Source organism: Propithecus coquereli, unplaced genomic scaffold (genome assembly GCF_000956105.1).
Source record: "Propithecus coquereli isolate 6110/MARCELLA unplaced genomic scaffold, Pcoq_1.0 Scaffold235, whole genome shotgun sequence".
NCBI lineage: Eukaryota > Metazoa > Chordata > Mammalia > Primates > Indriidae > Propithecus > Propithecus coquereli.
The window spans coordinates 2,738,855-2,754,115 of record NW_012147897.1 but is presented as its reverse complement, the minus strand read 5'-3'; the positions used below and the strand labels follow the sequence as shown (position 1 = coordinate 2,754,115).

The 15,261-nt window shown below is 36.0% G+C and overlaps 1 protein-coding gene across 1 annotated transcript in view; it reads left to right on the top strand.

The window, feature by feature from the left end:
• Positions 1-15,261, top strand: part of FCHSD2 (FCH and double SH3 domains 2) — a 143,417-nt gene that overhangs the window by 85,394 nt on the left and 42,762 nt on the right. The window contains exon 7 of the mRNA XM_012645745.1: positions 4,839-4,934. Within this exon, the coding sequence (XP_012501199.1) occupies positions 4,839-4,934 (96 nt within the window). The remainder of the gene's footprint in view (positions 1-4,838; positions 4,935-15,261) is intronic.

The following is a 15,261-nucleotide window of genomic DNA, read 5'->3' as shown; positions in this document are numbered from 1 at the left end:
TCAAAAAAAAAAAAAAAAAAAAGGAAAATATTTTCACATCACTTATCTGATAAGAGTTTAATATTGAGAATATATAAAGAACTCTTACAACTCAACAACACAGAAGAACCCAATTTAACAATGGGCAAAGGACCTGAATAAGAATAAACATTTCTGTGAGAAGATATACAAATGGTCAAAAAGCACATGAAAAGATGTTCAGCAATCATTGGTCATTAAGGAAATACCAATCAAAACCACCATGAGATACTTCCCACCTGCTAGTATGGCTTTAATTAAAAAAATAATAATAAATGTTGACAAGGATGTAGAGAAATTGGAAGCCAAATACATTGTTGGTGGGAATGTAATGGTGGTAGTCATTGTGAAAAACAGTTTGGCAGTTCACAGAGGTACCATATGACTTGGCACTTCCACTCCTAGCTCTGTACTCAAGAATATTGAAAACAGGAGTTCAAACAAAAATTTGTATATTCACAGTAGCATTATTCATAATAACCAAAAAGTGGAAACAACCCAAATATCCATCAACTGATGACTAGATAAATAAAATATAGTCTATCCATACAATGGAATATTATTCACCCATAAAGAGGAATGAATTACCAATACATCATACAACATGCATCTCACAGAATAAAAAACATAAGTAGCCATTACCATATAAAAAGGTATTGGTAAGGGCTGAAGTGTGTCCCCTCCAAAATTCATATGTTGAAGAACTAAATCCTAGTACCTCAGAATTTGACTGTATTTGGAGATAGGCTCTTAAAAGAGGTACTTAAGGTAAAATAAGGTCATATGGGTGGGCTTTAATCCAGTATGACTAGTGTTCTTATAAAAAGAGGAGATTGGTACACAAACAGGCACAGAGGGAAGACCATGTGAAGACACCAGAAGAAGATGACCAACTACAAGCCAAGGAGAATTACTGTCAGAAGAAATCAGCCCTGCCAACACCTCGATCTGCACTGCTAGCCTCCAGAACTGTGAAGAAATAAATTTCTGATATATAAGCCACCCAGTCCATGGTACTTTGATATGGCAGCACTAACAAACTCATACAGAGACTTCCCTTATTAATAATCAAGGAAATAAAAATTAAAGCCACCATGAGATTGCATTTTATATGCATGAGATTGACAAAAATAAAGACAGGAATGAGCGTTGTGAGAATATGGATTAACAGAAACTCATACACTACCCTGAGGGGTACAAATTGGTACATCCAATTTGAAAACATTTGGCATTGTCTAGTCAATTTAAAAATGTACTTACTTTCTGACCTGGCAGTTCCACTTCTAAGTATATATCCTAGAGAAAGTCTTGCACATGTGCTCCAGGAAACTTTCAGAAGAATATTCATAGCAGCTTTCTTTGTAAGAGGAAAAAGCTAGAAACAACCCAACTGACAGTAGGATGAATAATGGAGACTATCATACAGCAGTAAAAATAAAAGATCTGTAAGTACATACATTAATATGGATGAAACTCACAAATGAGCAAAAAAGTAAGTTGCAGATAAATACACAAAGATGCCATTTATACAAAGTTCAAAAATATCTAAGAGACCAGTCTTATTTTGAAGTATATCAGATATAGTAATGCTATTTAAAAAAAAAAAAGAAAAAGGAGAATGACAAACTCAGAATTCAGGAGGGTGATTAACTCTAGGGCTTGCATTCTCAACAAGGGTGGTATCACCCTCAAGGAAGTAAAAATTGCTTCCAGATGGAGGAGGGGTACAAACAAAACCTAGATATTATAGTGGGCTCACAGTACATAAATATACATATGGTACATTTATAGTATTAAAACTTAATGGGTCTCTGGGAGGCCGAGGCGGGCGGATTGTTTGAGCTCAGGAGTTCGAAACCAGCCTGAGCAAGAGCGAGACCCCATCTCTACTAAAAATAGAAAGAAATTAATTGGACAACTAAAAATATATAGAAAAAAAAAATTAGCCGGGCATGGTGGCGCATGCCTGTAGTCCCAGCTACTTGGGAGGCTGAGGCAGGAGGATCGCTTGAGCCCAGGAGTTTGAGGTTGCTGTGAGCTAGGCTGACGCCACGGCACTCTACCCCGGGCAACAGAGTGAGACTCTGTCTCAAAAAAAAAAAAAAAAAAAAAAAAACTTAATGGGTTACTACCAAGTGGTATGTTGGAAAAAATTTGAGCTTTAATAATGACAATAACTGTAGGAAATTTATACAATTATAAAAATACACATTGAATATTTTTTCATTCATAACTTCATGGTAATAGTTTATTAAAGCTGTAATTGATCATTCATTGGAGGTTGCTAGGGAGACAACTCAATTTGAAAACTAGATAATAAAGAAAAAGAATTAGCATTTATCCTCCCTTGTTTATACAAACTGTAACTCAAGGTAACTAAACTGTACCTCAAAGTGAATAAATAGTTGATTTGGGAAAGTTTTTCTTATAGAAGTATCTCAGCTAGTAAATGAAAAGGAAATGATAGAATTCGAAAAATCTCTATTTTTTGTAACACCTAATGAATTTAGGCATTTATCATCAAAGGCTGTTTCATTAGTTTCCTAGGGCTATGGTAGCATATTACCGTAAACTGGTGGCTTGTGTAAGGACAATTATCGTTGGGTTTAAGGCCCACCTAGGTGATCTAGGATGATCTCCTTATCTCAAAATCTTTGACTTTATTACATTTTCAAAGTTCTTTTTTCCAAATAAGGTAACATTCACAGGTTTTGAGAATTAAGACATGGACATATCTTTTTGGAGGTGGGGGGGGCCACCATTCAGCCCTCTACTACTGTTAATATCATAAAAAGAGACAAGTCAGGCAAGCCTCCTTATGGAAGTAAACATCACCTTGCCCCCCCCAAAAAAAAAACAAAAAAGAAAAACAAAAAACAGACCAAAACCAAAAACAGAACAAAAAAAAAACCCTGAATCCAATTAAGGCTCTAGATCCAAGCACCAATTTATAGGAAATACAGGAAACAGAATGCAGTCAACAAAATTCATGCTGTAGGAATCTCTACAGAGCAAAATCCCAGTTTTTTCAGCAATTAAATTATAAGGATGAAGAAACCTATATATGAAAAGAAACCTAAACAACAACATCATCCAGTTGTACTGTGGGGGCTTTATTTGGATCCTGATTTGAAAACCTTTTTTTTTTTTTAAAAAAGAAACAATTAGGGAAATTGAAACACTTACTGGTTGCTTTGCAAGTATTGTAATTTTAATATGGATATGTTTTCTTAAAAGAGCCCTTGTCTTTTAGATATCATAGTGAAATATTTGTGGATGAAATTATGTGTCTAGGACTTGCTTCGGTAGAATTAGGGGTGAAAGAAGTAGGTGGGTTTATAGGTAAAATAAGATTGGCCATAACAGTATGTTTTTGATGAGAGGATGTTTTGGAAATTAGGTGATAAGAACATGAGGACATATTACAGTGTTTTGTTTTGTTTTTTTAAGGCAGAGTCTCAAAAAAGAAAGATAGAAAGTTTTTAGTGCTCGAGGATAGGTTTGGCAACTGAAGGGGTGATCCTCTTAGCTTTTCTGCATGGTGATTAGTGAGGCTCCGAGGGCTGTATAATGAGCTTTCATAGCTATTCTAGTTTAAAACTAGAATCCAAGAGGAGAGCAAAACACATTTCCCTTTGAGAATATGTTTACTCAGCCAGCCTTCCCTGACCAAATTCTTCCAATCACTTCTCATCTCACACCTTCCCTGTGGTTAACTATCACCATCTTGTTCTCTCCTCCTACCCTCTACATGCTTTCGTAGTGTATTTTAATTGTGTAGCCTGTTTGGTTGCCCCAGTTTCCAGATTATATTAATAAATTCCTTACAGATACTAACCTTGTTTGTTCATCTTACTCATCTATATATCCCCTCACCCCTGAGTTTAACATTGGAGCTGGTAAACTCTGCCCTGGTTGAGTTAGGGGGAGGAAAGCAATAGAGAGCTGGGATTTCGCTGATAAATAAAATGGAAAATACACCTACTACTTTCTGTATCTCCTCAATAATCCCTTTTCCCAGGACTGCTGAAGTAACACCACAGAACTACTTTGACCTTTTTCCCTGCCCATCCTCTGGCAAAGGTGCTAATGAACTATAATGTACTGAAAATAAAAGATGAGTAAAGGGTGGGCAATGAGCAAAATAAAAAGTAAGTTTTTGCATAATCAAATATTGTTGATTTCCACTCTTTCCCAGGGTATATAATGAAATAATTCTTTTTAGATAGCTGGCTTTCTGTGTGTCAGAATTCTCCTTATATGAAAATTCGTTTCTGTTCTATCTTCTTGATATGCTTTAAGATGGTAATTAGAATGTAACCTCCTCAAAAAGGTGCCAAGAAGTACTCTAAAAATACTATTTTGTGCTATGGGATTATCTGGCAGTTTCCTAGTGGATAGCAATCACCATAAAACAAACTTTAAGAGGCCCATAAAACTTAAGAGCTGAGAGAGACCAAAAAGACCAATGTCCTTTCCTATTGCCCCTCTCTCATTACAAACAATAGCTTTTTGTGTAGTAACTATCTTCTTGTTGTCTTAAAATATTGTGTATTGTCTAATCCCCAAATCTGAGCTAGTTTCTAAACTATTACTTTCCAAATTTGGATTCTTGAGAAAATAGGACATATATGTAATTACCGTTATCTAAAATGAAAAATAAATAAAATGTGTAACATTATCATTTATTTTTTACCACATAGTATTGGATGATTTTTCATTTATATAGAAAATGGCATAATAAATCGTAAACTGTAGAATGTAATTATTGGACATTTTAACCTTATTTAAGACCTAAAGATATTTTATTTTCTCTTTAGGTGGTACGGGACTATAATCTTCAACTGTTTTTACAAGAGAATGCTGTATTTCACAAACCCCAGCCCTTCCAGTTCCAGCCTTGTGACAGTGACACTGTAAGAGAATTCCAGGTTTTCATTTCATTTGCTGTTCATTTGTGTTTGTCTTCAGTAACGGTTGTCCTTGGAATAGACAGAAAAGGTTAAGTGTGGCCAAGTGCTGTGGCTCATGCCTGTAATCCTAGCACTTGGGGAGGCCGAGGCAGGAGGACACGAGTTTGAGACCAGCCTGAGCAACATAGTGAGACCCTGTCTCTAAAAGAAAAAAGTTTTTTAAAAATTTAGCTGGGTGTGGTGGCGCATGCCTGTAGTCCCAACTACTTGAGAGGCTGAGGCAGGAGGATCGCTTGAGCCCAGGAGTTTGAGGTTGCAGTGAGCTATGATGACGCCACTACACTCTGCAGTCTAGCCAGGGACACAGAGTGAGACTCTGTCTCCAAAAAAACAAAACAACTGTGAGGATGCAGAGAAACTATGGCATTTCTTTTTTCTAAAATGTGGCTAATACATCCACCATAGCGGGTCATAGTAGTCTTTATGCTAACAACTTTCTACTAAATGAGGTTGAAGTTATAAGACAAGTTACTAAAAATCTGAAAACAACTGAGAGAAGAAAAATATTCAATGTATTTATTTATATATACTTTCTATCCATGAAATTCATCATGTTGTACCATTCCAAAGAAACCAGTGGTTAAATTTTAACCAGAATAGAATTAATAAATGGAATAATGAATATGTACATGCAAATATTTTGGTTGACCTTATAAAAAATTATAAGCCTTTCATAATTCCTTTCAGATTTCTTCAAGTGTTAAAGTACCAACATAAACCTCAAATTGGCAATTTTTAAAAAGCATTAATCATATATTTTTGTCCTTGAGTTTGAGTTCGCTCTGTGAGAAATGTTTGCCACTACTTGGATTTTAAAAAAAGAATCAAAATACTAATTTAGTAACATAAAAAAATGAAATTAACTTCTACAAAATGAGAAGGCACTTGTTGGCATTACTAGCACATTCTCTCAATGATATAGTTTCAGAGTTTAATGGTATTAGTTTACTAGAAATACATTTGCTGGAGATATGTTCATTACTTTTCTTGCATTTTAAGCAGCCCCGTTAATGGCTATATAAAGAAATGTAAAATCAGCATAACCCTGGCCCTTTTTTATCGATCAGTTTTTGCTAATAATTCAGGCACATTGTTCTGTAACTTGACTGCTGTGAAGCCTGGGAGGAGTGAAGTAGAGCGTTAGAAGATACAGGGTATGGACAAGTTTGTCAAGCTTGGCTTAAAATGGTGACTAATTTGAGATTATTTTATCTTTGCCATTTTCCACAAGGAAAATAAGAGTAACAGTGACTCTCATCTCACCTTTGCAAGGCTCAACTATAGCCCTAAATGCTTCTTTGTTTCCAGATGCTGTGTGTTTCTAGACAGTATTCTTAGCTGTTGTGTCCCTGTTTGCCTTAAAATTCTAACTCTATGCTATGTTTTCTGTTCTTGTGCAATCTTTGCTGGGCAGAGTTTAAAAGCTGCCCAACTGGTGGATATTGAGCTCTCCCCTGTCAGTGCTCTGAGAATGACCATAGCTGAGGTATATGGGGTGTGGGTTACGGGGGGAGGGTTCGCATGTTATTGGAGGGTGGGACCTGGGATTGGGCCACTGCATGCATCAGCTGTGGCTTTCTGTTTTCCCTTATAAATTAGGAATTTCCTTTCCTGTTTATAGTGAAGAGATTGAGCTTCTCACTTTTCTTCTTGTCTGAAGCATCTTATTTTACCTCAACAGGGGTGCTGGAAAGAACCTCAGAGCTAACCTTGTCCTTATTGAAGGGGAAACTATAGCCTAGACAGGAAAAAAGACTTGTCCAGAGTCATATAGCAAATTAACGATAAGTTACTGTTGTGATTGTAATTTGAATGTTGTTTCTGCTATGCTATTCTGTTTTCTGAGAAGAAATGGTCAGCACTTGGAGAGCAATTAGTTTTTTTGTAATGGAAAAAGATAAATGCTTAATGTTTTTATAAAAATCATTCCAGATTATCAACCATTGAAAAAGTCTTTAGAGTAATGATTTTGAAAATGTTTTTAACTATAAAATATTTTTGTGTGTAATTTTTGTTTTATTGTAAATTAACTATTCTTTCTGCCCACAAAGAATAAAATCCCAAATAATTATTTTCACTCAGATGAGTACCGTTCTTTGTGAGAATAGAGCCAGTGTTTACTTGCTTTTATGGTTTCCTCATGGAGTTGGTAGCCAACTCCTGTCATGGAGTGGAGAGCACCAGTCAATGCCAGTTAACTCACTCTTCCTGCCAGGTGAATCTGGGACATGTAGGATGAACTAAACACCTCTATCTTCAGTTGTATTTCTGAAGTTGTTATTGTTCCTATCCTGTTTTGAAGTATATTTCAATTTAACAAACACTGAGCTCTTAGTATGTGTATGTGTCAGTCACACAGATAGATGCTGAGAATAGCTACTACACACTAAACTGCAGACCCCAAACTAGATGAACTTACTGACATGTTCATAAATAAGTAAAAGGCAATAAGGCATGTGCCGTATGTGATAGAGTGTGATTGGTATAGTCAGTACATCCGGATGTGGTGCTGTTTTCTACAACATTATTGAGGCATATTTACATCATATAATTCACCCATTTCACATGTATTCAATGATTTTTAGTAAATTTATCAAATTGTGCAACCATCTTCCTAAATAAGTTTTAGAACATTTTCATGACCCCAGTAAGATCCCTCATGTCTATTTACTATTAATTTCCATTCCCACCCCCTGCCGTAGGCAACCACTAATCTACTTTCTACAGATTTGCCTTTTCCAGACATTTTACATAATTTGAATCTTACAATATGTAGCCTCTTACATCTTGGTTCTTTCACTTAGTGTAATGCTTTTGAGATTTGTCCATGTTGTAGACATCAATAGTTTTTTCCTTTTTATTACTGATTAGTATGCCATTGTATGTGTATACCACTTTTTATTTCTCTGTTCATCAGTTGATAGATATTTAGCTTGTTTCCCACTTTTGGCTCTTATGAATAATTCTATTATGAACATTTCTGGGCAAGCCTTGATATGAATATGTTTTCATTTCTCTTGAGTTGCTAGGTCATATGGTAAATTTATGTTTAACTTTTTAGGAAACTGGCAAACTCTTTGTCAAAGTGGCTATACCATTTTACATTTCTACCAGCATTGTAGTAGGATTCTTCTCCACATCCTCACCAACATTTGTTATTGTCTGGCTCTTTGATTACAGCCATCCTAGTGGGTATGAAATAGTATCTCTTGTGGTTTTGATTTGTATTTCCCTAATGACTAATGATGATGTTGAGTACATTTTCGTGAACTTATTCACCATTCGTATATCCAATTTTGTAAAATACCTATTCAGACCTTTTGCTATTTTTTGATTGGATCGTGTTTTCATGTTATGGATTAGATCTTGAAGGTGAATTGAAGTTTACTCTGCAGAGATTGAGAAACAACATACCAGGAAATGAAAACGACAATTGAAATAGATGGCATTCATTGAACACTTAATTTCATGCTTGACATTTTTCTAATTGTATTACCTATATTAATTCATTTTATCTTCAAGACAATTGTAGGTGTTATTTTTAATTCCCATTTTACAGTTGAGGAAACTAAGGTTAAGAAATTTGTTCAAGGTCACTCAGCCTGTAAGTGTGAGAGCCAGAGAAGTTTGAAAGCACACAGCCTATACCTGAAATGGCAAATAATCTTGGGGTAATGAAAGGGAAGCTAAACAATACCATAAATGTAGGTTGCAACAAGATTTTATGTTCAGGTTTTATATATGATGGCAGATGGAGAAGTATGTGTTCAGGTAGGACAGTAATAATGAAATTCATTGCAGAGACAGGACAGTATTGTTCCTTAATTTTATTTTTAATTTTATAATTTTAATTAGGAATTTTGAACTGCTTATGGGTTAAACATATTCATTTTCCATTCTCTGAGTAGGTACTTATTATATATCCTTTGTATATGCCTTTATCCTATCTAAATTTAGGTAAGATATATTTAGGAAAGTTTATAGACTTTTAAAGCTAGTACTGTGATAAAATGTAATTCTTATTTTCTTCTGAAGATTTTCATATACCCATGTTAAAATTTTAAAAAAACTTGTTAATGTATCCCATTCCAAATTGCAACATTTTTCCTATAAAAGTCCAAAATGTCCAATTGAATATGTATAGTCACAGTATTATCATAGGATAATAATGATCATAGCTCACTGCAGCCTCGAATTCCTGGGCTCAAGCAATCCTCCCACCTCAGCCTTCCAAGTAGCTGGGACTACAGGCACGTGCCATCACATCCAGCTAATTTTTTAATTTTTTTGTAGAAAAAGGGTCGTACCATTATTGCCCAGGCTGGTCTTGAACTCCTGGCCTCAAGTATTCCTCCCGCCTCAGCCTCTGGAAGTGCTGGGATTACAGGCATAAGCCACCATGCCCGGCCAATATATGACTATTTTGACGCATACTTTAGAGTCATATTCTAGGATAGGCATGGTGGCTCATGCCTGTAATCCCAGTGTCTTGGGAAACTGAGGCAGGAGGATCACTTGAGCCCAGGAATTTGAAGCTACAGTGAGCTGTGATTGTACCACTGCACTCCAGCCTGAGAGACAGAGCAAGATTCTGTCTCTAAAAACAATTAATTAAACAAAAAAATTATAAAAAATAAGAAATAGAATGATGTAACAAAAGGAAATAGAATGATGTCAAAATGGTTTTATAACGCCACAAGTATGTCTGTTCTCTACAGCCACAAAATTGGGAATTTTAGAATTAACCATATCATGGTCACATGTCACAGTGACCAATGACAAATTTTGTCTGCTGTAGTAATTTTAGTAGCTGTCTCATGGTTAATATTGAAAAAAGAGTCCCTTGTCTATATTTACATATAGAGTTATTGCTTTCTAAAATATCCTTTCCTTATATCCTCAAATACCATTTCTCAGATAATACCAGAAAGTCAGAAATCCTTCTAGAAAGAGTAAATTACACTTTTCTTTGCTTAAATGCATTTTTAATGCAGAGTTATTCTGAGGAGGATATGGAATATACCCTAAAATATGCCCCCTCTCCCCCGCAAAAAGGATATTCTGTGAGGGAGAATTGACAAGTATATTTTTTAGGATCTCAATGTTGGAGAGTCATTCAGCTGTTACAGGGATCATACTGGTATTAGAGATTCACACAGGTGTACAATGGAGAAGTCATGGGTTTTGGTGTCCAAAACTATCAGTTCATTGTATTTACACATATTTAACTTTTCTTTTTTTGATTTTTAGAGACAGGGTCTTGGTCTGTCACCCAGACTGGAGTGCAGTGGTGCTATCATAGCTCACAGGAACCACAGACTCTTAGGCTTAAGCAGTCCTCCTGCCTTAGCCTCCCAAGTGGCTAGGACTACAGGGATAGGCCACCATGCCTGGATAATTTTTTTTATTTTTGTAGAGATGGGGCCTCACTGTGTTGCCCAGGCTGATCTCGAACTGCTGCCCTCAAGCAATCCTACTGCCTCGGCCTCCCAAAGTGCTAGAATTACAGGCATGAGCCACTGTGCCCTGCCTATTTTTAACTTTGCTAATTCAGCTTCCTCATGTCTAAAATAACAATGGTCGTCCCTCAGTATTCATGGGGGATTGGTTCCAGGACACCCTGTGGGTACCAAAATCCACAGATATTCAAGTCCCTAATATAAAATGGTGTAGTATTGCATATATGCATATCCTCTTGTGTAATTTAAATCATCTCTGATTATTTATAATACCTAAAACAATGTAAATGCTATGTAAATATTTGTCATACTATATTGTTTAGGGAATAATGACAAGAGAAAAAGTCTATACACATGTTCAGTACAGACACAACCATTTTTTCTTTTTTTTTTTTAATATTTTTGATCTGCAGTTGGTTGAATCCATGGATGCGGGAGGCCAATTGTACCTTACTGGGTTTGAAAATTAAATAAGATACTTAAACATTTGGCTCAATGCCTGACACACAGTAATGGGTACAGAATAGATGTTAACTGACTTTCCTTTTTTTTGGTATCTTTCCACAGGACAAGCATATTTCATTTTTGTTTATAAAGGTTTTCCTCCTAATTTCTGCAGGAAATACCAAAATACCAAATATAGAAGACATTACAAAGATTATGAAATCTTATAATACTTTCGCAGTCCTAATCCCTAGCTTTCAACTCCCTTATTGGATTGATCACTAAAAGTATGTTGGGACTTCAGTTCTCCTATTTTATTCCATAAGGAAGATCTCATCATCTTCTCTCTTAGCAGTTTATAAGTCTAAAAGGCAATCTGTGTGGAATAAATAGTAGCAAATAGCTAACAATCAGTGTCCATTCTTACGGCTCTGATTTTAAGTTCGTAACTTGTACTTTTCAGCACCTCTGCCCTGTATAAATCTCAGTGAGTCTTTCTTTCATTATCTGAGCTAGTAATGAGTGTCATTAGAGGAATTTCCTCACATCCTATGAAAAAGGACAAGGTCAACTTGGATGGGAAATAATATGGGAAACATGCATATCCACAAAACTTAGGGAAGTAGATTGATACAGGCAGGAAAAACTTAAGGAAACTTTCTCCCCAGATTTCCTAGTGGAAATGAGAAGACCCTTTCCTCTTTACATTTCTTGAAATGCAAGTAACAAGATCTTCACAGATAATAGCAAAAAGCTGACATTAAATTGCTGACATGTGATCTTTTTCTCTTATTCTAGTCACGATTTCTGATATTTAATTCTGCCTTCTATAGATTAACAATTATAGTAAGTAAAATGTCCACTTGCTGTAATTTAGGACTTTTGCACATGATAGTTTTACTTAAGGGGGCATTTTATACATCTGTTAAAAATAAATATTTAGCAAATATTGCCCTTGTCTATAAAAGAGTATATGGGGTTAGCATACCATGTAAGAAACGTACCTGAAAATTTTCATTGTTATGGGTGGCTCTTTCGCTGATAGAAGTTTTGTATTGCATATGGCATTGTCTCATAAACAAGACTGTGATAGAGAATCTGTGGGAAACCCTCTGGTTGGGTAAATAGGTACCATCCTCTTACATTATGCTGGGCATAGTGTCCAAAAATCAAAGGATTTGACTAAAGACATCAGTGTCACTTTCTAGAATCAGCAGCACTGACAGTTAAGTGTTAAAGGGCTATCCTAATTTCTTCAGCCTTTCTTTTGAAAGGAAGGATTCTTTTTATAGAGATCCTACCATCTTACATGGTAGACCTTCTGCTGGTATAGTCACCGTTCTCTTGATCTGGTTCCTTCTCTAACCAGCCAGAGTATCTAGAGCTTTGCATAGACGCCTTAGTAATATATTAACACACAGGAGCCTGGAAGTTTACCTTTTTATCTAGCTTGTGATTATAGGTCTTCAAGCAAAGTCTCTATAAAAGCTACCAAAATAAAGGCATATTCCTCATAAGGCTGTTCCATTTAGCTATGCCTGTAGATATGTTCTAGAGAGTATCAGACACAACAAGGATTTTTGTTGTGTTTTATATTCATGTCATTACTCAGAGACATATTTTTTTGTTGTTAGCCCCACCCCGGAGACACATTTTTTGCTTAGACTTATCTTGGGTATTCTATCCCCAGACAAGAGAATGGTGTTCCTTTCACAAACTTCTCTTCAGTTCCTCACACCAGCCGTAATGGGATTGTATATCCTTTTTCCCAGTTGTCCAGAGTTTTCCAGAATTATCCCAAGGCTCAGGCCACACCAATTGTTCTCCAGTTTACTCCCCTGAGAAACTAGGCTGACTTCAGCCCAATTACTCAGATGAGTTCCCACTTCTCTTCTAAGTAAAGGTGCTGCTATCCAATCATAGAGTAAATTAAATTATGTCTCTTAAGGGGCATTACTCCACTCCTCTCCAAGGAGTATGATATGTTCAAAATATGTGACTTAAAAGTCTATACTCTCTTACCAGAAGCCTTTGGGCCAAATGTGTTTCAAAATTCAGAATTTTTCAGATTTTAGAAAGGTGATCCATATGCCATATGTTGCATAACACCCTAATTAAAGTATGGGGAAACACCCCATGATCAAACACAGTATTTTTGTAGTAAAACATATGAATATTTATAACAAGTGAACTAAATAAAAACTATAAATAACCTCTCTTTAGTTCAAGTCAAATTTTGCCTCAAATGAGTTTTGGCTCCAAACTTACCAAAAAAACACAATTTTCAGAGCATTTTGAATTTCAAAATTGTGATATTGTAAACCTGTGCAAACATGAGTGTTTGGAATACAGTAACCTACAAAAATCCAGGTGCTTTTTACTTGAAGAGATTCTTTTGAGAAAAATAATAATTAGCAATATATTAGTAAACTTCATAGAGAACAAGATGGATCAGGCTGGGTTCAGTGGCTCATGCCTATAATCCCAGCACTTTGGGAGGCTGAGGCGAGAGAATTGCTTGAGGCCAGGAGTTCAAGGCCAGCCTGGGCAACATAGCAAGATCCCATCTTTACAAACAATTTTTTAAAAATTAGCCAAGTGTGATGGTGCACGCCTGTAGTCCTAGCTACTAGAGAGACTGAAGCAAGGATCACTTGAGCCCAAGAGTTTGAGGTTACCATGGGCTACAATCATACCATTGCACTCCAGCCTGGGCAACAAAGTGAGACCCTGTCTCAAAAAAAAAAAAAAAAGAGTAAGATGGATCAAATGTTTAACCCAATACATTTCTTATCTACCAGTAAACCGAAAAATATTAGTAGTACAAATCCCTTGAATGAGAGTTAATGAGACCATTCCTGGCATATGACATTGGCATAACAACCCCCAAATTATTTTTTTTCAAATGGGTTAGAATATTAGTATTTTACTATGTTAGCAGTTTTCATTCATTATATACCACCATCTATTTTTCTGTCCTTCAAATAGTTATATTTTTATTACAGACTCGAAAAATAATAAATCATCTTTTCTATCCCTGCTCACTTTATTCAGGTATCTGTCTGAGCCTGCCATGCCCTTGTATTAACCTTAAAATGAACTGAAATCAAAAGAGGGTATCTAAGGACAAAATAATTAAGAAGGCTTAAAGACTAATATATCAAGAATACTGGAATGTTAATTTCCTCAATTTAGTTCTTTAAAGTTATTTAGTAATTTTATAAATTTTGAAAAGACTTTAATACCTTGATCTAAAAGGACTGGGTATTGTTAAAAAAAAAAAATTGCTAGGCTTTGAAAGCCTTCTCTGACTTATTTAAAACAATTGGCTTTTGTTTTTCTAAAAACAAAATTAAATCCGCAGATGCCTTACCTCTCAGTAAAATCCTAGCCAAAACTTCACTCAGTGGATTCTGGTTTTTCCCACACATGAGGATCTTGTTCTTCACCAGTTAGAAACTGAATCTAATGCAGTATGCTTACTCTTGTCATCTCTGAAGGCACCATTCTAATCATCTGGGACCTTGGCCCTCACTTGGAATCAGGGGATTAGATTATATTTGTTTAACCAACATTTACTGAGGGCATTCTATGTACTATTAGGCAAGGTGCAAGATGCCAGGAATGCAAAGATTAAGATACCCCTCAGGCCCTCACATTGCCTAAAAACAAACAGGAAACCATGTAACAGTCACAGCATGATGTGATATTTGCCTGACAGTGGCAACTCAATAAATGCCTAACAAATGAATAGATTGATATAATGGGGATATATCAAAAGTAAAAGAGCCCTTGAGTCAGTCTGGAAAAGGCAGGGGAGATTTCACAGAGAAAATAGCACTTGAACTGAGATTTTAAGAATGACTAGGAGTTTGTTCATGAACAAAAACAAAAAGATAAGAAAGTTATTCCAACCAGACGGAAGAGTATTCAAAAGAATAGGCTTGTGTTTAGATTGAAATTTATTTTCCAGAAAAGACGTATGTGCTTCTAAAATTGTTTACCAAAACTTGTGTGATTTCTAAAATTCTGATGTTTCCAAAGATCTCAAGAATCACATTTTCTTTACTCCCTTCTACCTTACAGAATACCCAAACTGACACAAAGGAAAAGCTACTTATCCTACACTTAAAGTAGACAGAGGCTGGGTATGGTGGTTCACACCTGTAATCCCAGCACTTGGGGAGGCCGAGGTGGGAGGATCACTTGAAACCAGGAGTTCCAGACCAGCCTGGACAACATAGTGAGACCCCCATCTCTACAAAAAATAAGAAAGATTAGCCAGGCATGGTGGCATGTGCCTGTACTCCCAGCTACTCGGGAGCCTGAGGCAGGAGAATGGCTTGAACCCAGGAGTTTGAGGCTGC